This window comes from Trachinotus anak, unplaced genomic scaffold (assembly GCF_046630095.1).
Source record: "Trachinotus anak isolate AG129_WGS33_773 ecotype Australia unplaced genomic scaffold, CSIRO_AGI_Tana_v1 ptg000010l, whole genome shotgun sequence".
Lineage (NCBI taxonomy): Eukaryota > Metazoa > Chordata > Actinopteri > Carangiformes > Carangidae > Trachinotus > Trachinotus anak.
The window spans coordinates 19,873,739-19,897,128 of NW_027273861.1; the positions used below are offsets into that span (position 1 = coordinate 19,873,739).

Genomic DNA, 23,390 nt, shown 5'->3' on the forward strand with positions numbered 1-23,390 from the left:
TCCAGGCCTTTAGGTCCTCACCAGCTGGATCCTCCACAACCCAATAGGGTTGACAAATAAACTGATAAATTGGTGCATGTCTGCTAAGTCCTCCCTGCTATCCCACTCTCTTCGCACACAGTATTTCAAAACTTTCCTTTACATTGCACTAGTCTATTCCCACAGATGGCACTGATGATTTGTTCAGCTCTTCATGTGACCAGAATAACCAGTTGGACAAAAAACTTAAACATATAACACATTTTATTCACACTTTCTATTGTACAGGATACAGCCAACATTTGCTGTGGTCAGGCCTCTACAGCAGCTTGAGATGGAGAAATGAGGCTGTTGATGCTAAAGCAGTTGGTCCTGCTGCTCAGAGGTATGGCTGGTCTGTGGAGAGTTGGGGCGGCTTATATACAGCACCTGGAGTAACTGGAGGCTTTGGGGCTCCAGCAACTTGGCTAGAAAAGACCAAAAGAAAATACTTGAAAGAATTAGGTACAAACAACAACTAATACATTTTAAATGTCAGAGACAAACAGGTGCTGTGGTTTCTCATCATTTCATAAAACTGCAAAGCAGCAGGATGTAAAGACTGGTGTTGCAAGTGTCATCGAACAGCTGGATTATTGTGTACGTCACAAAAAATGTGGGGAAAACTCAGCTATCGACTGATTTAAATAAATGCATGGCTAAAACTCCCCCGATGTACTCAACATATCTTACTACAGCTCCGCTTACTCCAACTATTAACACTGGCAGCTGATCAGAAGTTGGTCTAAATCTACATTAAGATATCTTTCAGTGTCTTCCAGCCATGTTCATCAGGTGTGTTTCCTCAGCTTTTTACTTTAATCGATCTAAAGTAAAAAAGATTCAGTATGTTACAGTCCGAGTGATGTCCTTATCTGGTTCTAATCAAATTCTTACTGTGCATGAAAATGTCTTGGTAGAATCATTTACCTGCCAGCAGCGAGAGCCTTTTGTGAAGACATGACAACTGTGGCGGGTACTGACTCTCTGCGTCCGTCTCTGGTGTAGTAGTAATTGCCGGCATACTTGTGGCTTGGGCCTACTGGCAGCTTGGGTGGTGGTTGTGTCCTATTGAAAAAAGCATTGTAAACAGAATTTATTTCCATGTCTGCTTTAAAAAAATAAAATGATAAATTTACCGAAAATGGAGTTTAGTGTTAAGGTTCAGCCGTGCCAGTATTTCCTGTCAGGCTGCATACATGTTCTGTACCTTTGCTAGGATTGTCAGACCCTAAACTTATCAAAAAGGAAAAAGAAACAAGGGACTGTGTTTTAAGGGGGCTTACTGGAGGCCAAAAAGTCTGATGGGGATTATGCTTGGTCCACTAATATGTGCCTTCTAAGCGCTGTGTAAAAGTTATAGGCACTTCAGATGTTTAAATTCTTGTCCAACACACAACACAATCAGGGAGACATCTAATCGGTCTTGGATTCATGTTGCAAAGACCCCGAACACACAGCCACAGTCATAAAGAACGAATGAGATGAGGGCCCCCACAGAGCCCTCATCTCATCATTCAGTCTGTCTGGGATGACATGAAGAAGACACTGAGGCAGTGACCTACCTGTTTTACAGACAAAAGGTGGTCACACCAAATACTGATCTGATGTAGTTGTTTTTTTTTTAATGTTTACTGGACTTTGTATGAAGTTAACTAATAAATAAAAACTACTTCTCATGGCATTATTTTTGTAAGCATCTTTACTGACAGTGCCTACAACTGTGCACCATAACAGGTCTAGTTTTGAGCAATAATGAAAGCAAATGCAGCTTTGGAGCTCACAAACTCTGGCCCTGCCCTTGTGTGTGCAGGAAAATCAGATTGCAAATCAAATGACAGCGCAGCAGAGTCTTTTTTCTTCAAGATACTAACAAGTGACAGCAAAACCCAAGAGGACAGCCGATGGTTGAAGTCTCACCTCTTTGCAATCTCCTCATATCGCAGCTGGAGTTTGGTTTGCAGGTCTCGCTGAAAAAGAAACCAACCCGTTATCTAATTTGTCAAAACAGATCAATGGCATGAACAGTCCGTAGCTCACAACCGCGCAGCTAGCCCGACAGGCTAGCTCTCGCATGCTAACTAACACTGGCAATGTCTGCCCGTTTAATGAGCCCTGCTCGAAAGTTTCATCCCGATATGAACTTGTTATATTCACAGTTGGTCCAGGCCCCAGTTTAGAGTCCGTCCGCGGTTTTGTTGCTTACCCCTGCTAAGAAGTTGCGCAGCCTCTGGATGATTTTCGTAGCAGTCGCCATGTTTGCTGTTGTGAAGGACACGGGGCTTCTTCTCCGACGTGGAAGCAGAGTTTCCCGGTGTGTGACTGACTCCTGGAGGCCGGGGAGGAAAACTGCAGCATCACGGAGTCACTTCACTCTGCTGTTGTTTAGGAAAATGTGAGCGAATCAGTTACCAGGAAGTTTACACCCTGGACAGCAGGTTGTAAATTTAATTAACTAGATGAAGTTAAAATTTAATTATTTGGCCACAGTCATCAGAGGTGTGAAGGAGCATTTGATGGAAAGAACAACTTGTCATAATTTGAAGGCAGGATCATTTTTAATGTGTTTGTTTGTTACTTCTTTTCACTTCAAATGAACAAAATATGCAATTTATCTGGAGGTGCCCAAACTTTTGTATTACAACTGTACATTTATTTTCGAGGCATATTTGCCTTTAGCAGTTCAGTGATCCCCATAGTCACAGTCTATGGGGATCACTGAAGAAACACACCAAACCAGGGCTGTGCAGTGACTCAGCTGAATTGGTTGCATTTATAGCATCCGACTAAAGAAGCCCAGCTAAAGAAGAGTCAAAGAGAAGTACAAAGTTTATTTGTTGCACAAGAAAACACAGTACAGGGCGACAACGCCGGTATACCATGCAATCAAGTATTACAGTTGTGTGCTTGTGTCATGCAGCATGCACTGAGCAGAAGAGTCCACAGGAGAACACATGCACATGTACAGCAGTCTGACCTTCCAGTTTGCTCTAAAAAAAAAGAAAAAAAAAGGAGTAACTTTAACACCAGCTGAGCGTTGTTTGTGCTGAACTCCAGTGGTTGAAGCTCCTACCTCTCAGTGCTGTGACATGAGACTTTCAACCAGTAGAAATCAGCAGAGCAGCAGCTACGTTTACATTCACATGAGGAGCCAGGTTATTCAGAGAAATCAGGTATGAAACAAAGCAAAAAGATGTCTACATGTGGTCGGATGAATCAGGAATATTATTTAAGACGTAATACTGATGTATTACGTGTTCTACTGGTGTATTCCTTAACTATGTAGCATTTTAGTAAGTCTGTCCCTTACTATGTCTGTATGAACTGTACAATAGTATTAAGTCTGTGGTTTTAGTTTGTTTGACTTGTATCCAATTATTTTCCATGAATGCTCCTCTGGATATTTCTATATTCATCCTGCATCAGCACTTTCCCTGTAAGATGTCTTTCTCATTCAGGCGTGTACATGTAAAAACCACATTACAAACCAGTTTACATATATACAAATAACCCTCATCCCTTTGCCCAGCTAAGTAAATGGTTTCTTTCTCTAATTAACTTCAAAAAGCCGATAATAACTCTGTTACTTAGGTGCATGTAAATTCACTGAATGAGTCTCAGCTTGGTGCTAAATTAATCCTCAAGAACAATTTCTTCTCAAAGACTTCTTCCATGGCATCAAAGAAAGTAGCTTCATCATATACAGACACAGGATATAAAATGTTTGTACAGTACATAGCATGTTTGTTCATTGTAAACAATTCTGTCAGACTGCAAAAACAACTGAACCATTCAGGGCTGTGCTGTTGGCTCACACCTGTGGACATTGTGAGGTCGTCATCACGAGATTCAAGGACTATTTTAAGGAGGAAGAGGGGCTTTAGTAACACATCGACAAATCTGATGCTATATAAACAGAAGCCCTAAGAGAAAGTCCGTACAAAAACCAGCAACTGCCACTGACAGATCAGACAATCAACCGAAGACTCCATTTCTGTAGTGGAAAAATGTGACGCCCATCCCGCATGGGTGTTTTTTTGGTAAAAAACGGCCCATACCCTCAAGTCAGACTTCCCCAAAATCCTGGTGCAACAAGTTATCATTGTCATTGTGCATAATCTTATCCTTCAACACATCTTGTTATCAAAATATACAGCAATATTTCTACAATACAAACACTTAAAACATTTGTTGAAAGAAGCCCTGGGTTTGGATTCAATGTAGATGTATCCCTCTTCAACATTCAGTTACAAAAGCCATGTCAAAATACTTTAGTGCACTTTTCCCCAATGTAAACATCACTACACAGTAAATTAAGTAGGAACAGGTCTTTTTAGGCATGGTGTCTCTCACATGCTCATGAGAAAAAAAAAAAAGAATAACACTACAGCTTAAGGAAAAAAATACTCCGGAAATACACGAGGATGCAACACTTTCCAGGTTCAAAATGTGTAGTCACTCTACCTAAGTTCAAAAAATAAATATCAAAATGTTTTTTACAAACAAAAAATATTCCTGCGATTCCCTCCAAGCTCTGAAGAAGACGTAGACCTCGATGTGGCTGCTCAGTGTTTATTTTATTGTTTTCCTGCGAGATGCACGCTTTGTGTAGAACAAGCAAGATGCAGAGCCGTGCTGCATTTGTGTTTACAGATGTCAAAAAAGTGAGCAGGAATTTAAAAAAAAAAAAACAACTATATGTCATACCGCTGTTGGGCAGGATTACACTAACTTTACATCAAGCAGCCACAAACATGAGTGTACAACATCCAGAGCTTCACAGTGACGCTGTTGAGACTGTGACACCAGCAGGAGAAAAAAAAAAAAAGATGCTTAGAAAAGCCTTGATGTTGGGTTGAAATTACAAGCGACACAAATGATTTAAACTGACATTTCTGTTTTCAAAGATATGGCTTAGAGGACACTGCACAAACATCATGGCACATAATGCCCTTTAAAGCACAGACTGTGCTTTAAAGTCACACCCAGGTGGTATGTGATATTACCCTGCCCTGACTGGATCCACATTCACTCAAAACACTGCTGCAACCATGATGAACATGATGAACAAGTCAGTGGGGTTACTTTTATTTCTTACAAATTTGATAAGGTCATCAGAGAAACGTCTTCTGTTAGACAACCGTAATTCGGCACTTCCTTTTCCCTACAAATAGGATGTTACGTGGACAATTCAACAAGTGAAAAATGGAAGAATTCCAGCTATGCAAAGCCTCACAGTTTTGTACAACTTTCAAGCTTGAATATTTTTATTTTTCTCAGCAGCCTAATAGTTTTTTTTCTTTACCCTTGTTCTGAAGGATGTAGTGCTGTGGACGGCCAAAGCGAAGTAGCACAAAATCTATGCAGAATATGTGTATTGTAGTTGTGAACTGCAGAGTCTGGCGGCCAACTGATCAGAAAATGACACATTGCTCAAAGTGTGAACTAAAGTTCATTCTTAGGTTTATGAAGATCAAGACCATACAGTAGCAGTATTATACTACTGGAAGCTGCACTGTTCAAGCTTAAACAGACACTGAGGGGAAAAAACACAAGTACTTCAGTTTCTAAAATGACTTCTCGTACCTTTTGGTCCTGCAACAGCTATGCCCAGCATTATCAGACTACTGTGTACCACAACAATTTATTTAAAAAATAGACATTTATAGAAAAAAAAATCCATTCAAAAGACATAAAACCACATTTTATGAATACAAAAATGTTGAGTTTTGGCTACTCAACCCATGAGAACTTCCCTCTATCCCTATTACTAACTCATCATAGTTTACAAATGTAATAAATACGACCAGAACGTCTGCAAATCCTTGAGGCAAGTACTTACAAAAAAGAAAATTCAAGTAAAATCGTCTCCCACTCTCTTTAAGCCAGACAGGTTTGGAAATGAGTTTCCAGCTTCCAGTTCATCTGGCTCAGAGTAAAAAACACCTGGAAGTTCTCCCTCAGAGTTACACTTGAAAGACTTGAAAGAAACGAAACGAGCAGCTGGAACGAGTGCAGTGGTGAGCTGTCACTTTCTCAGATTCCCTTTTTGTGGAGCTTCCTCTCTGCACTCTTTCTTCTCTGCGGATGGTCCAACTTGAGGAACAGTGGAAGTGCTTCCTGCTGCCTGTCTGCAGCTGTTGTCAGTGAGAGGACATCCTGCCCGCTGCTGTTGAGATGAGGTGACACTGATGTCGAGCTCATGTTTCTCAGTGGTTTCCTCACTGTCTGAACACGGCTCCCACTCATCCTGCTCCTCGCTCTCTGTCGAGCCCTGCACAGCAATCTGGGGCACCAGGGTGAATCTCCTCACCACCGGCACTTCCAGCTCCACCTCCTCACTTGTCTGGGGTCCAGTGACCATCCAGGCCGTCCTGTGCTGTTGCAGCTGCTGAGGTTGTGTCTGGGCTCCTGCTGCTGTGGTGGTCACTGTCACCGTGGTGCTGGTTTTCTCCTCCGGCTCATCGAAGCTCACCTCCTGCACCGCCTCCTGCTTCTTAAAGGAGTCTCGCCGCTCCGACAGGTTGAGCTTTCTCATCACGACCAGCTGCTCAGATCGTTCAATCCCAGGGTCCCGCATCCTCTGGCTGCCGATGTAGCCCCCCAGCCTGCTGTGATCGGCCCCAATGTAGGAGCCTCCACAGGCGCCTTCAGCCTCAGAGTCACCCAGCAGATCGCCCTCACCATAAAACGGCACTTCAAGAGTGTGCCTGCGGGGGGCGTACGACTTCTTATCTGCATGATACACTCCAGACAGCTTCTCAGCTGACTGCACCCTCTTCAGCAGAGGGGATCGTGGCGGCTCAGCGCTGCGGGGACGGACAATGTGTCTAACAATGGTGGGTGGTGACAGGGTTTTGCCATGATAAGCGTGAAGGTTTTTAGCGAAGCCCGGCAGCGGGGAGGGAGAGCGCTGTGGAGAAAGGGGCTGGGTGGAGGATGATGAGGAGTTGCAGGCCAGAGGCGAGGGAGGGATGTTGCTGGTTGACTTCCGGCGGCCCACCTTGTTGTAGCGCTGCGTGCTGAGCTTGGAGCCCAGGCCGTGAAGCGAGCTGGGCCGGATGTGTGCGGCGGGAGAACTGGGAGAGCTGGAGCATGGAGATGTGCTCTGAGGGGAGTTATTTTCTGGAAAGAAGTAAAAAGTGTTTCAAATACTGCACATCAAAACTTGCACAATATTTTACCATTATGTGCACAGAGTCAGTGCTATACAGAAGATAACAATAGCATCATCTGTTGGTTGTTCCAAGATTGTGGTGCAACTGCACAGCATCAATAAACCTGAAGCCAAGCTCAACTCACCAAAGGCCTGATGGTCGGGTGCAGGGCTCCGGCAGGGTGTGGAGGGGCCCGGTGACAGGCTGTGTGTCGGGGAGCCTGGAAGACTCTCACTGGAGGAAACCGAGTGATGGAGACCTGAAGAGAAGCTGCGACTGCTGTGCATCACTGTGCTCTGCTTCGACAGCTTCTTCAAGATGCTTCGTCGCCTTGGAGCAGACGGAGAGGAAGAGTCAGAGATCTGATCTTGTATAGCTGAGTCAGTTAAACAATGGCACTGACAAAGAGGTTAGGGTGTATTCTGTGTCTTCTAATGGCACTGTTGTGTATTTAGGACATCGTGAATCTAGATGGTATCACCACATATACATGCATCTGAATTTTTTCAAATGATTAAGTGCTTTTTTTATTTTATTGTTTCTGTATTTAAAAAAAAAAAACAAAACATACTACTGAAAGTGTTTGAGTGGAACATACAATGTTTGCCATCCTATGTCCAGGTCTTCTGTAAAAATGTTATTATTAATAATAATAATAAAGATACATAGAGTACGTACAAGTACATAGAGCCGCACTGACATAAATGTTGATGAAAAATATTCACCACTGCAACAGAACAAATGATACAGTGAATGTAATTAAAGTAATACCAAGTTTCTACTACACTACACTTGACAGCATGTAACACTAGAGGGTGACAGAGGACTCAGTTTTGCGAGGTAGTTTTTCTGACGTTCACCACTTTCCAACCTGACAGAGTAAACAAGAGATGAGTAACACTGCAGAGCTGCAGAGAGTGAGTGGAAACTTTGGATTCTCACCTGTCATAATTGTCTCTCCTCTTGCTCTTCTTGCTGCGACGAGCCATCTTGCCTTTGTGTTTGGTCTTTCGAGCAGGACCGACTTTGATTGACGTGTTCTCAAGTGCTATGGTCTGAAGCGCCACTTTGCTGCCGCTCTGCACATTTCAAAGGAATGACATAATGATTCATTTGAGCCAAGGACAAAGAATGCAAATTAAACTCAATCTTAAAGTGACACCCTTGTAAGTGATTATACCCTCAGTAGCAGTTCTATCATTTCAGGGTGGACCAGGCCTTGGACAGACTCTCCGTTCACGTGGGTGATGAGGTCTCCAGTGCTGAGACCTGCCTGGTGCGCCGGGCTGCCCTCCTCCACACTCTGTTAAAACAGCAACACAGAGTGTGAGAAGAGTTTTATTTGAGCATTACATAACCACCTTTTTATACCTTCCTCCTCTGGTTTAGTATCATCAGAACAAAACACATGGCATTCAAAACACACAAGAACTGGTTAGAGGGATGGGTCTTGAAGGCAGATAAGTTTTAGAGCTTGTGGTTACACCCACCGACACCATGTGATGCACTGTGTACACGTCGCTGTCGCCCATGTAGACCCGGATGGCCTGCAGGGTGAAGCCGTACTTCTTCCCTGAGGTGTGGATGATGATGGGTGGCCTCAGGCTGCCAGGGCAGAGCGACAGGTCCCTGCTTGGCGAGGAGTCACGAGATGAGGGGTTGGAGGACAGCGAGCGTGGGGAGATGGGGCTGGGCTGGAGTCCACCGGGTGAGTCATCTACAACAAACACGGGACCGTTGTGGTTCATTTTTCTGACCATATAAGGTTGACATGTTCACATACACTTACAGATAAACGGGCAGTTTCATGAGCTCCATTTTTATTATTCTAAATGTAAAGAAATACAGTAAATATAGTCTATGAGCATTTACCAACTTGTGCATGTGTGGAAAAACCTGATTATCATTTTATTTTCTAAGCAGCTTCCCATCTGTGTTTAGATTTTTGATGATGATTCATTCTGTCATTTGCTGGACTTTGAGGTGGTGATGATAACCTACCTGTAGTGATGATGAGAGACAGGGCTGAGACGGAGGCTGACTTGGGAACCTTCCCTCCGCAGGGAAGCCTCTGTCTGTCTGGTGTCTCCAGCTGGTTACCGAAGCGTCGTGGGCCAGCTGGTTCCTTGGGGGATGAGTGCTTGGCTCCGGTGCTGTTGCTGCGAATTCGGATTCTCCGAAGGTTTGACACAACCACCTCAGCTGCAGGTGACGCATGTTAAAAAAAGGTAAACATATAAATATGCTCACTGTTCATGGCTCTAACAGAACCACTGACACACGCTGTGAACGGAAATGCAAGCTCTAATTACCGCCTCATGGTTGTATGCCTCCACCAACAAACAAGTTGTAGGAAGTATTGGATATACAATGTCATCACTTAATTTTATGCTATTAGACATTTGTGTTAAATTGTGTCATAATTAGCGTATGAATTTGTAAGTTATAGTGACCTTGACTTTTGGCCACCAAATTTTAATCCATTCATCCTTGAGTCCAAGTGGACATTTGTGACAGATTATGAAGGGATTCCCTTAAGGAATTCCCAAGATGTTGCATTTACAAGGCCAGGACCATGTTTTATGAGGCCCCCTGTGACCTTGATCTTTGAGGACCAAAATCTAAATGAATTCATCCTTGAGTCCAAGTGAATGTTTGCACCAATTTTGAAGAAATTTCCTTAAGGTGTTACTGAGATATCGCATTCACAAGAACGGAACATATGATGGGACAGGACGTATGGATGGAGAACCCAATCATGCCTGGCTGTCACTGCCACAGAGGCATAAAAAAACCTGGCAGTCTGGATTCACCTTCATCATCAGTGGAGAGGGCGAAGCGGGGCATCGTCTCTAGGCTGTGGGTGCTGCTCATCACCAGAGGGCTGGTACTCCTCTCAGACTGGGAGGAGCTGGAGGAGGCCCGAGGGCGAAGGCTACAAACGCACAAAGACCAGTTGGACAAGTAAGTCAACCGGTACAAATGCACAAGTCATCACACCAATGTCACTTGCTGCTTTTATAAAGATACAAAGCAATTTTCCAAGGACTTGTGCGCCATTAATTTCTCTTTTGTTTTTGGCAGCATTTCACAGGTAACCTTGCATCAAGTGCCGAGTAAGGAAAAAAAAATTAACAACAACCTTAATATGAACTAGAACTAAAGAAAAGAACAAAACTGGAATGAAAGGAGGTTATGACATACAATATGATATGTTTTAGACTTATGCCAACCTGGCCATGCGTCCAGTGTGTCTGCGCTCCGCGCTGCCCTCTGCTGGGCTTGGGGAGAGATTAAGTCCTCCCATGTCCCCACGGTCTTCTTTGTCCTCACTGTGGCTGCGGTCGGAGGAGAAACTCAGGTTGGACGGTGTTGCCAGATGTTCTGTGCTGCTGTAAACCTGAGATGGAAAAGTGGAAGAGGTTATGACATAGAAAGGAGGCCTGAGTATTAAAGAGCTTTCAGGTGATCTTATGCATGGTCAGAAGAATAACATCCTCCGCTCTACTTTGTTATCCCAACAGCACTGACTTGACATTTCATCTTCTACACTGATCCAGACGAACAGCCTGATAACTGTCACATTTTACCTAAGTCTGTCACAGCATATTTATTTTGAATACGAATGTTGGAATATTTAAGTAAACATTGTAAATATCCATAGAATTAATGCTGAGGCTTCTTTTGCACGGGCTGAGCACTTTACGAACCTCCAAAGCTCTTGTCTTTCAATGGATGCAGTCCCTACCTTGCTGAAGCGATGTGACCAGGAAGCAAACTGTCTGATTTCCAAGGAAGATTCTTCATCGTTGGTTTCTTCATCCTCATCAGAAGCCAAATGATGGTAGCGTTCTGATCGAGCTAGAGACAGAAACAGAAAATTAACATTTCTATCAAATGTGAAGATATTCAGACAAAAAAAATTCTACCTTTAAACTCAAATTGTGTCATAATTAAGTGTATGGATTAGTGAGTTATGGCTGAAAACATTTGATTTGACCTTTGATCTTTAACCACCAAATATTAATCAGTTCATCCTTGAGTCCAAGTGAATGTGCCAAATTTGAAGAAGTTCCCTTGAGGCGTTACTGAGATATCACATTAACAAGAATTGGATGGATGGACGGACGGACAACCCAAAAACACAATACCTCTGGGCCTCGCTGTTGCCGACATGGAGGCGTAAAAATACAGAGAACCGAGTCCAATTTTATTTAATCTCAGCTGTGACCTACTGTCAAAGTAGCTGGTGTCATCCTCCGCCTCCAGCTGAGGGATGAATTCAGCCTTCTGCCGCAGAAGTCCATTCCAGTCCAAACCAAGGAAGAACGGGTGCTGTTTGACCTCTGAGGCTCCGCCTGTAACCACACAGTTATCACAGCCAGTTCAACACTGAAGTTCACTGATGAGCAGTTTCAAAAAATTTCCTCTTGTAGGTGTTTCCTATTTGTGTCCTCACTTTATTTACCAAATTTCATTACTTCTCAATTTCAATTTTGCTTGTGTCATTTTTAAAATGTTCTCTTCTATAAGTACATTATAAAGTTTAATACAACCATGTTTAGGAGGAAGTCACTGTTTTGATTTCCCTCCTGCTTGTGTTGGATTTTTGTCTTGGTGGGAAACACGTTTTTTTCTTGTTTTTTTTTAATTAATCTGTATTTTAAACAGCAGCTGCAGTTTTTTCATGTGTTGATCTGTAGTAAACTCAACAGTACCAGTTCCTAGTCGGTCTAGGGGACTCTGTCTCAGCAGGCGGGTGATTAGATCCTGTGCATCAGCAGGTAAAGCATCATCTCCTTCGGGCCAAATGATTTCATCTGCAAATCACAGAAACACAGGCCAGTCAGCAGTATATAACAATAACATAGCTTCAGTCATATAAAAGTGATTAAAAACACATCTAAGCATACTGTTTGGCATGGCAGCGTGCAGGGTTTGGAAATCCATATACTATATTGCTGGCACTAATACATTTCTTTGTTTCCTGCATTTCCCAATTCATACCATTGATATCAAGTTCATTCTCACTACTATTTACTAGTGTTTTGAAAAAGGAGGTGCATCTCTTTCTTTTGATGGCTTCTCCTCATTTCAGCACTGACCACTGACAACTTGGCCGAAAAGTTCTTCAGGAGTGTCTCCAAAGAACGGGACACAGCCGACCAGGAATTCATAGAGGATGATGCCCATCGCCCACCAGTCCACAGGCTTTCCGTAGCCCTGCCTGAGGATCACCTCTGGGGCAATGTACTCTGGAGTACCGCACACCTGCACATGCAAAGCAACACAAGTGAGTATGGGGAAGCCCAAACAGCTGCTTCCATAGTCACGGCTGTTGCAAATTAGTGTAATTCATCTTACATGCATAAAGATGTTTTGTCTTTTACATGTGAAACGGTCTCACCTGTTTGTCCACAAACTCTCTTGTGTCCTTCTCCATGTGACCCTCGTACAGGTTGGTGGTCATGTTCATCAAGCCAATTTTAGATAAGCCAAAGTCCGTCAGCTTGATGTGGCCCATGGATGTAATTAATAAACTATTGAGTGGGGGAAAAAAAGAAGGTCATCATCAACATAAGGACCATTTTTTAATGGTCGATAGATTCACCAAATTCTGTTGCAAATACAAGGAGCCAGATTGAAATAGAAAAGGAGGAGGACTGAAAAAAATCTGAGCCAAATCATAGACCAGACCATGTATGTTGAGTAATTTATTGATTTTTAACTTAATGAACCCTAATGAAAAGCACAAGCACTGATTCAGAGCTTGGTCATACTACATTTGAAATGCAAAAATCTTAAACAGTGAAGTGGGAGTTGGTTTGTGTTCTCACTTGTCAGGTTTGAGATCACGATGCACAATGCCATAGTTGTGAAGGTACTCCAGGGCCAGGACTGTTTCAGCAAAGTACATCCTTGTCATCTCTACAGGCAATGGGCCCATGTTTTTGAGCAAGTTGGCGCAATCGCCACCTTAACAGAGAAGAAAAACAGAAAACATTAAAAACTTAGGCAATACATTCATTTTTATTTACCACTTCTCTCAAAGGCATTTGTTATCAAGTTGCTGGGGCCAAATGACTGTTCGAGCAACACAAAGTATTTGTCATGTATTATTGGACACTGCAAATTTGACTCTTGGATCTGCCAGCATTAGCTGCTTGCAATTCAAACAATCAAGCAATTCATGGCAGTTTAGCATTAGCAGCCAAGACAAACCACTCTTCTTCAGACTAAACTAAATGTTTCAAATGGAAAAATCCATCAGTCATAGCAGCCTCCCTTGACTTTACCTTCTACATACTCCATGACCATGCAGAGGTGACGTCGTGTCTCAAAGGAGCAGAACATAGAGACAACGAATGGGTTCTCAGCAAAGGTTAGGATGTCCCGCTCCACAAATGCCTGCTGGATCTGGTTCCTCAAGACCAGGTTCTGGCGATTTATCTTTTTCATGGCGAACCGTTGGCGGGTCTCCTTGTGGCGGACCAGATACACAGCCCTGTCAAAAAACATGAGCCTTGTTATCCTTTCCTTTTCCTCATTCTAGTTCAACTCATGACTGCATTGATAAGACGTCTCTGTATGGTGTTGTTTTTGCTGTGTCCAGCCAACATCATCATTATAATTAGAGAGGATGAGAGGAAATTGTCTGAAATTGGGACAGACAGCCAGACTAACAATCTGAAAATACAGTGAAAGCTAATACAATAGAGCATTATTCTTACCCATAAGCTCCATTACTGATGAGTTTGATGGTCTCAAAATCACTTTCAAGAGGCTTCCTTCGAGTTGGCGTCAGCGTCTGTGGAGCCTTATTCTACAGAGAGGAAGCAGACACAGGTTGCCAGTGGCTGTTTATGGGCAAATTAAGAAGGAAACAAAGTAGAAACATTAATCAGTACGATTACTAGAATGTAATTAATGCTTCAGGGTCTGTTCAGCAGTCTACTACATTAAGTATAATGGAGGCAAACTGGCATATTGGGTTCACATTTAATACATATTTGAATTTTGGTAACACTCAGAGGTGGCTCAAACACAATTTTAAAGACAAGTGATACATTTGAAGAAAGTAAATGCAAAGTGTTATCAGAACATCTCGTCTTTTAAAGGGCGCAATCAATAATAAAAACTTTGAAAATCACCTCCACGTTAGCATCTGGCTCCACTGACACTGAGGGACTCGGATCGTACTGTTCAAGCTGTACCATGTCTAGAAAAGAAAGAAAGAAAGACACAGAGAGAGAGACAGAGAGAGAGACAAAGAGAGAGACAGAGAGAGAGAGAGACAGAGAGATTAACATTATGACAGGTTATCTTCAGCTTCATCAACCCATTCTCCATCTCTATTAATCTGTATTCACACATAGTTAAAACTTTATTGTTCTTTATCTGAGGGTTGTCATGTGAACATTAATGTTAATTCAGCTGTCACTGGTATCACTGGTTCCTACAGCCTGATTTATGTGGCAGTGAAACTATGAAATTCAGAAAGGTTTTGTACTGACTGTCTGAATCTGAATTGCAAGCTACATCCACAGTACAGGGCTTCTTTCCTCTTTCCTGAATTGCTACACTATTTTTTATTTTCTATTTTTTTTAAATGATGGTTAATAAGTGCCTGTTCTAGGATATAAGCCAAATCCAATATGAAGTGACATCAAATGACATATGCACGATGTGACAATAATAAAACATATAACCAGCTGGTTAAAACACATTTTTGTTACAGTTATGTCTGGAAAAGAAAAACACATAACAACTTGGCTTTGTTCCCAATGTTGAATCACACTGTCCTCTATGCTGACACTGTCATCCAAGCTTCCACATACCAGAGCTGTAATTATCTCAAGCAAACGATCTATGATTTTCTTATGGCCATGGCAATACTAAGACACGGTCATTTGAATGTTTCATTACAAGCTGCAATTATGGTGAATAAAACTTGATTCAGTTTTATACCACACAGCCATGACGTCCACCATGGTAAAATAAATGACTCATTAAGTTTTTTCCTGTCCAGAATGCTTACAAGTATAAAAAAAACCCATCAGATCTGAGCCACATGTAAGGGAAATGGAACACCTGGGGTTTCACTGTGAATGTGCTGTGAATCAAAGCTGTATACTCCAGAGTCCCTTTACCTTCCAACAGGTCCCTTGTAAGACCAAGCTGGCTGATGATGTACCGCGGGATGTCCGTCTTGATTCCCTGGCCAACTTTGGCGTGACCCTCTGCTGCCTCAAGCAGGTGATAAAACTCTTCCGGATCAAACTCCTGTCAACAGCGTCCAAGTCTCATTAATATGAACTGGCTGAGGCCAACATGCTGACAGACTGAACTCAGAGCAGGAAACAGCAACAGCAAGTGTTTAATCTGTATTAAGTCGAAGGGGACTGCAGTCTTAAAGATGTTCGGCCTCTCGTCCAAGAGGTGTCAAGTCTAGTTACTTTTGATTTACTACCATTATCCCATTAGCTGGGTGATGAATTACAATCCTAAACGGAGCTGTATTCACAGTTGGTGACGTATGATTACAGAATTTTAAGTTTAAGTCATAACAAAAATTTACAATTACATTAGACATTAGACATTAATAACATTAGACTCTAATCTTATCTAGCCATGTAGATACCCTTGGCTTTATCTGCTGAGGTTCTGAGATGTCTGCTAGTTGTTGGTGATGCTCAAACAATTAAAAAAATTATTTAAAAGCTCAACAATATGTTTTTGCAGAGACAGTATCCCAATTATACAATGATTTATAGCCCTCACTGACGACAACAACAGTCTTTATTGTTGTCTCTCTACTGAAGGGGGAGAATAGTGATAGTGGAGTCTGGATATTTCTTCCCTCAAAATCTGCTTCATGTTCTGGTGACATACATGCGTTTCCTATGAGAGAATAAAGGTCAGAATCTTATTTCGGTCTTACTTTATCATGAACTTAGTTCTGCCCGTTTCAAAGTAATCTCATTTTCAATTAGGAAGAGATTTTCTCTTCCACAGCTTACCAAACACTCGAGGAGGCGAGCCGGCCGAGAGATAATGATGAGGATCTTCCTCACCAGCTGGGTTATGACAGGTACCTCCTCGCTTTCAGAGCGCTCAAATGCCTAGAAAACAGCAGGAGAGCAGGGGAAAAAAAAGAAAGAAAAAAACATAAAAAACATAAAGAAATAGGTAACATTGAAAAAGATACTTCTGACCAAATGTGGACCTCAGTAAAATTTTGCATACCCTGTGCGCTATGGATGTATATGGATGCGTGGACGTATATTAAACATGCTTAAAATTCTAAATACGCCACATTTTGAGAGATGGAAAAATGGAAACTTTTTTTTTTAAAATTAAGATGAATGAAGATTTTGTTTGACGTCTACACGGTGTTTTCAAATATACAACATGTATATGTATCTTTTTTCAATTAACAATAATTGATCAAAAGGTGAAGGGACATGCTTTGCTGCCTGGAGTGCCACTTCCTCCACACCTGAAAAAGGTTCTAGCAGAAGCACGGCTTAGTGCTGAAACAGGAAATATAAGTATATAAAACACAGGGTAGTCAAAGCAGATAGGTACGACATTAAAAGAAATATGAAAACAGACGCTGCCTGACAGAACTGCGTCAGAGAAAACACGTTAAACCAAGAGGAATTATTAGAATAATCACTGGGTGGGTGTGTGGAGTCTAAATGAGTCATCCATGGCCTTTCTTCTAGACGGCTGGAGTGACAGTCTGTACTAGTGAAACAGTGGCTGCGTAGAATACTACGCATTTGTGTCCAAGTCATTTCCATGTACAGCCTGGACCATGACAGGATCGATACTACTCTCATTTACTCTCATCTCATCTGTCGGGTACATATAAAGCTACAACCCTGCATCCGGTTAGCTTAGCTTAGCATAAAGACTGTAAACAGGGGTAACAGGTAGCCTGGTACAGTCAAATGGTAACAATATCCAACTACCAGGACTCCAGAACCTCTACAGTATCAAACTATTCCTTAAATTTTCTCCAGAGACAGAATCATTCTCAACTGGAGTAAGTTTATGTGGGTTATCTTCTCACCTGCTGGTCACGTCAGACCCATAATCCAATGTGAATGTTACAATGTGAGAGAGACAGACTTGTTACAAGAATGATTGACGGTCGACAAATAAAAAGCCTGCGCATGCCGTCAAAATGTTTTTCCTTATAAAGCTGCTGCTCTTGTAACAAAGATCAGGAAACAATGCACAAGAGTGCACAATGCACTTTTTCAAACTGGGAGAAATTTATATCACTACATACGTTAAATCCCATTTAAGTTAGATAGAAGTTAGATGTCTGAAAATGCCATTTTATTCCTAAAACTGTCACAGTTTTTTAACAAAGTGGCCTTGGCACACAGAGTGAGTTTTGTGTGTGCATGACAGCATTTGTTCCACTGTATGGGAACAGACTTATCAGTTCAGCTGGAGGTACAGCAAGTCGGCCATGCCTTCTGTCTGACAGCATGCAGAGGAACAGGGGAAGAGGTTGCTATAGAAACTAACATTTTATCAGCACACAGATAAGACCTGTGACAAAAGTACCTCTAACCATCACTGACAATTTCCACTACCAGATCTATTGTGTGTGCCTTTGGCTATCAGACTGTTATTGAGCAACAAGCCCGATTGCACATTTCACCCTGCCTCGATCAATCCCCTTTCATAACTTCATCATATCCAAGTGACCAGCTAAAGAGTTCACATGTCGGAGCTCGTCAGCTGATGGTTAAAGCTGCAGTATACAATTCAGTTAAGCTCATTGTTTCATCTTTTTTTTTTTATTATTTTCCACAAAAGTCCTGCAGGACCCAAATCCTCTGGCTGTTTCCCCACCTCATGTAGCAGCTTCTCCAGCTTCTCCTGAAGCTCAGCAAAGTAGCGGGAAGTAACCAGGCCTTTCTGGGATTTATCCAGACAGTCTCTGACCAGCTCAACCAACTGGTGCTGGATGAAGCCCAGAACGCCGTCAGCCAGCGGGAGAGAGCTGTCTGGAGAGTAGTGGGTGACAATCTCCAACAAGCGCTCCTCCATCTGGGCTGTGGCCTGCAGGGAGGACACCAACAAGAACACACAGTTTAGAGACATTTAAAAGTCCAGTTATTATGATTTTTACTCTCCACAACACCAAATGCCCATAACGTTTCTGTGGGTGGACTCATATGGTTGTTGATCATTACCAGTGATTCAGCAGTTACTTTGCCACCTGCTGGGATGTTTGCTCAGTTTTGAGTTTTGAGATACTATGTTTTTGGCTTTCAGGTGGATTAACAACCAAACTCTGGTTTTATGCACAGTGTGTTTGCTGCACATAAATATATGTGTTTCAATGGAAAAACTAATTTACAGATATCAAGTACGTACCTTTGGAAAACGCTCTCTGTAAACGTGGTTCATCATCACTATCTCGTTATCGAAAGAAACGCTCGATCGCCCGGGACTGCAACAGAAACAAAACAATAGATTAGTATATTTTTACTGATCAACAACTGCATTATGACAGTTATCAATACTCAGTCCAATTCAACCCTCCTCTGAGCCATTAAGTTAGGATGGAGAGTGAAAAGTGATTATGTCACAGTTATCTAGAAATGACCATCAGTTGATTCGGTTAATCCCAACCAAGCATACACACATCAACTCTCGACTCATAGTTTGGGTTTGACTGAAAGAGGTTTTTTGAGGTCAATATCTATATTTACACTTTTGATCTTCACCAAACAAAAGCCATATTGTGAGCCTGCACTCAATTTCAGCAGCTCTTAAGCTGCTAGAGCTGCAGTCAGGGAGGATTTCACTGTCAGGTTTTGATGTTTCTCTTTTAGGTGTTTCTGTACTGACAGCAGAGGTTTCTTCTGGCCAAAATGTGTGAATCACCAACATCACCCAATTAGTCATTTACTGCACCACCACCACCGGTGTTTAGACCGATGAGACGAGTGTATCTTTACAGATAAATCTTCCTTAATGAAGCTTCAAACAGAACAGATGGAGGGAAAACCTATCACATGCAAACAGGCTCCCTAAGCCATTTTTTGTCATGAAAGACGCCTCTGTTAGACTGGATGGCTGCTGCCCAACACACTGCTGCAGCGCACCGTGGCTCTCTGCATCAAGCCCCCCTCCTCACCCCCACCCCAAACCACCCCCACCCTTGAATACAGTTCAGCAGCTAGATCCCTGAGGCGCTCTGTTAGCTAGCACGCCCACACACGGCACACCATGGTGCCAGAACACGGAGCACTCCGGCATCGCACAAACAGTGCCGAGCAGAGCCAACAGACAAAAGTTGTCAAAATCACACAGCTCTGCAGTCAGATCTCCACCTGCCTGCCGGCCAACAGGCATGTGTAATCAATCAGAGGCGCTTGAGATGCCAAATGCTGTGTTTGCTTGTGAATTTGTCTTGGTCATACCGATGTGCAGGCATCTTGACATCAGACAGTCCACCAGTACATAATGACACCAAGGACCTCATGAACAGCTCACCACATGCTGTCCAAATCTAAAATGTGGTTTCCTCCAGCAAAGAGGTAGTTAATCCCTTAGGAAGGATTACTGCATTTAATCTGTCTAAAATATTAATTTAACCAGTTTGATGCCAGGCCAAGAAACACTATCAAACAGATGTTTAGACTCGGTTCAGAGTGGGTTGCAAAACGAGTGGTTTGATGGGAAAATACAAGTGTAATCCACCAACACACTTCTCCGATCTCAATGTGGACCTATGGGGGACACTTTAAATTGACACATTTGATTTACGGCTGGTAAGGCTAAGTAAACCTGAAGCAAGTCACTTTTGAATAAGAGACTGTCAGAGGGTATAAACTATAAGCAGGTGGATAGTCAAGAGTCTTTGATCCATGCCAAGCCTTAAAAACAAGGTGACATTATTGTCGTGGAAGATGATATTAAACTGCAGTCCATGTCTTTCTACATCATTACTAGCTACATAGATCAACCTTTTTTTCTAAAATTAATATGTAGAATTATAGCAGAAAAACAATAATTTGCCACAAGACTCATTTAGATGCAATGTGAGATCCGGATTAGGTACCTGAGGCTCCGAGACCGAGGTCGTATGACGGCCGAGGGACGTCCATCCTCGTCGGTCATGCTGTCTGTGCTACGGAAGTGTTTGAAAAGGAAGTGCAGCTCATCTTGTGTCGGCTGGTAGGGAAGCTGGTGAAGACGCTCCTGGGAGGACGAGGAGGACTGCAGACACAAAGATGGATCCATCAGTTTGTTTCCACATTCACCAGATTCAAATCCTCACATTTATCTGACGGCCAAAACAGCCAAACTGTGTTGTTATACTGTTTGGCATGTTGATAACTGTTTTGATAATTACACTGAGTGATAATTGCTAATAATGAAAATTGTTTGGGTGAATTCTGAAGGATTTATTTATTACAATTCTTTTTATGTTAATTAATCCAAAACAAAAATGACTGTTTTTACTATGTCCTTATATCATAAAGTTGATGACTAATTTTGTATCTATTGACAAAGAACATTTATTTATAGAGGTCTTAAAAAAAGATTCAAAACTCCTTGCAGAGACAGAAAAGTCAGAACATACTGAAGACCAGCAGAGCTAATCCAGCCTCAGCTGCCAAAATGGTTGATTAGTGAGACCAAGTTAAGCCAAAGAAAGATTTAAAAGGTGCTATATGTAGCATATGTAGCATTTTGAGTTGGTCAAACACAAGTCTGCAGCCCCATTAAACCCTGCTACTTCCTTTTGCAAAGAGGACATTGCTACTCATCAGGCCTGAATTTTCAGTGGTATCACCCTGTTTAAGAGACCACAAGCATGTGTTCAGACAAGCTAAGCAGTCCTGAAGCTGAAAGAGGGCAAGGAAAAGGCTCCTGCACTGTGAGTCAAATCTGAGCTGATGCCTCTGAACTCAGGAAGCTGTCAGTTTTCTCAACAACTAAATGTAAAGGTAACAGTTTATTTGTACTGAATTACTCCACATAGCACCTTTAACAAGCATTTGGCTGTTGGGAATTTTAAACTGACATATTCATATTTACTTTCTAGCTCATGACGGCAGCAGCGTAGTACAGCCTGTGCCGACAAGAAGTCAACATAAGCGCGACCAGCTGATAACGCACCTGTGGAGGATTTCACACAGGCACGTGTTTAGCTGGTGTATTTAGAGTTTAAAGTTTGTAGAGTAGTCAAACGAGGACTTAACACCTCTCCAGCTAATCATTAGAGTGGATGTTTTTCAGGTGATGGTGTAAACAATAATGAAGCCCACAGAGGCATCATTATTTGCACAAATAAGCCATTTTCCATGTCTACTGAGGCGCTGAGTGAACTCTTTTCAGACTGAACAGGACGCGGTGTACGTTGCCGGCGATCTGTTTAATTTTGCGGCCCATGTGTCCTGAACAGAAGACAGCCAGAGGGACAGCATCTGCAAAGTCTCTTTCTAATGCCTCAGTATAAAGAGGGCAGTGAGAGCCGCTGAAGAGGCCTATTGTCCCCGCCGACCTCTGGGCCTTTGCCGACGTCTACCCAATAAACTCCCTTACAATAGCTCCACATGGCAGACTTCACAAACTCAGCACCCCCCGCCGTCCCACTGCAAACAGTTCATTACAGTGCTGTGTACTTATATTATTCTGTAAACAATTACAATTACAGATATAGTCTGAAGTATGATTTTTTTTATGTATTCTATAATAATGTTATCCAAAGCTCCTTTGAAGTGATTTTGATATAAAAGTCTTATTTTGATATATTTTGACATTTTTCCTCCAAGAATGCATGTATATCAATCCGGCAGCTTTTCAAACACCAAACAAAAAAACATCACCAAGTTTACATAATTACTAACTGTGATGTTAATTAAAAAAAAAAACAAAAAAAAACAACAAGATCTCAGCACATTGTTAGTAAGACAAATATGTGATGTTGTGATGCTTTGTTGAAAGGCCGTCATAAAATAATGTCACTTGAAGTATTTAACTAAAACACACACACACACACACACACAGACTTAACTTGATCTCTTCATCAACATGCATACACACAGACTGTGTGTATTACTTCTAACACTGAGTTCCACAGACTGGGAGAATGACTCATTCAAGCAGATGATGGAGGAAAACAATTAGTGGTTTGTCATCTTGGTCTTGGCGTTCGCTGTCTCTTATTGCATAAACCAATGTGCTATTTGGGCTGACTGAGGTGTTAGAATTGCTTGGCCGACACTTTTCTGGGGGGGTGGGGGGGGTGGGGGATGCAGTGTCGTGTTTTTGGGTGACTTACCGAGACAGTGGAGCTTGGGGGATTGGTGCCATAGCCAGACGAGGGGAGCGATGCCAGGGACCATCTCCGGCCCTCAGCTCTGAGAGAAACAGACATGTAAGTTACATAAGCCTCAGCAAAATAGGCATTAGTTAGCATTTCATATGTGAAACTCCTTACATAACAGAAGACGTAGGAGTTCTGCGTCTACAAGAGTATGCAATGATTCCCCCCCCCCCCAGGGCTCCAAATCATACACAACACGGTTCTGTGTCATATTTTTTCACAGCAGCTCTTTCGCATTTTCCTTCATGCTATGCTTCAGAAAATCAATCAGTACCTTCACATAACAAGACCTTCTTTCCAGGAAGATAATTTTCTTTGTGAAAAATGAATATAACAAACACAAATACAAGCTTGTAGTATATTATTTAAAATTTAAAAAATAAAAAATAAAAAAAACAGCCAAAAGAAATGGAGCAAGAATATAAAAAGAAGCTACCTGTCGGCGCGAGCCAAGTGACTGAGATCAGGACAGCAACAGAGAGAAAGAGAGAAGCAAAGAAAGAGTTTCAGTGAGTTTTGAGAATCTTGCGCAAGTGATCCTGTGACCCCTGACATTCAGCTGAGGGATTAGTACTGACAATGTTGCCTTCCTTGCCAGTTTTCATTTGTCCAGATACAAGGAGTGGCTACCAAGCTAAATTAATTTGAGGATGCAGTTTACATAACAAACAAATCTTTATTTCAAAGCATGTCCACCAAAAGGATCTTGTTACTTTAGTGTCTGCAATTTGGATTTTGCGACAGCAAGAAATTGAATTCATAACCAAATAGAAATAAGGATTAAGTGATTTTATACCATTTGGCATGTTGTCTGCAAGCAAAGGAAACAAACATAGGATTTTACA

At 42.1% G+C, this 23,390-nt stretch overlaps 2 protein-coding genes across 3 annotated transcripts in view; both read right to left on the minus strand.

Annotated features, from left to right (window-relative positions):
- Positions 1–225: 225 nt before the first annotated feature.
- ndufa7 (NADH:ubiquinone oxidoreductase subunit A7) lies at positions 226–2,338 on the minus strand. Its single transcript, XM_071485995.1, has 4 exons — positions 2,225–2,338; positions 1,939–1,988; positions 949–1,086; positions 226–446 (listed from the first exon to the last, which is right to left on the minus strand). The coding sequence occupies exons 1-4, from the start codon at positions 2,273–2,275 to the stop codon at positions 359–361; spliced, it is 327 nt and encodes a 108-aa protein (XP_071342096.1). The 5' UTR covers positions 2,276–2,338; the 3' UTR covers positions 226–358.
- A 491-nt stretch (positions 2,339–2,829) lies between these two features.
- Positions 2,830–23,390, minus strand: part of mast3b (microtubule associated serine/threonine kinase 3b) — a 35,811-nt gene continuing 15,250 nt past the window's right edge. For both annotated transcript variants that reach the window (XM_071485990.1, XM_071485991.1), the window contains 23 exons: positions 22,501–22,579; positions 20,272–20,429; positions 18,579–18,654; positions 18,051–18,260; positions 16,196–16,297; positions 15,326–15,458; positions 14,327–14,394; positions 13,907–13,998; positions 13,472–13,680; positions 13,013–13,151; positions 12,583–12,715; positions 12,281–12,446; positions 11,894–11,995; positions 11,411–11,533; positions 10,924–11,036; positions 10,409–10,575; positions 9,989–10,110; positions 9,177–9,377; positions 8,666–8,892; positions 8,356–8,478; positions 8,118–8,254; positions 7,321–7,505; positions 2,830–7,143 (listed from right to left, as the gene is read on the minus strand). In XM_071485990.1, the coding sequence (XP_071342091.1) occupies positions 6,047–7,143; positions 7,321–7,505; positions 8,118–8,254; positions 8,356–8,478; positions 8,666–8,892; positions 9,177–9,377; positions 9,989–10,110; positions 10,409–10,575; positions 10,924–11,036; positions 11,411–11,533; positions 11,894–11,995; positions 12,281–12,446; positions 12,583–12,715; positions 13,013–13,151; positions 13,472–13,680; positions 13,907–13,998; positions 14,327–14,394; positions 15,326–15,458; positions 16,196–16,297; positions 18,051–18,260; positions 18,579–18,654; positions 20,272–20,429; positions 22,501–22,579 (4,162 nt within the window). In that variant the 3' untranslated portion in view covers positions 2,830–6,046. The remainder of the gene's footprint in view (positions 7,144–7,320; positions 7,506–8,117; positions 8,255–8,355; positions 8,479–8,665; positions 8,893–9,176; positions 9,378–9,988; positions 10,111–10,408; positions 10,576–10,923; positions 11,037–11,410; positions 11,534–11,893; positions 11,996–12,280; positions 12,447–12,582; positions 12,716–13,012; positions 13,152–13,471; positions 13,681–13,906; positions 13,999–14,326; positions 14,395–15,325; positions 15,459–16,195; positions 16,298–18,050; positions 18,261–18,578; positions 18,655–20,271; positions 20,430–22,500; positions 22,580–23,390) is intronic.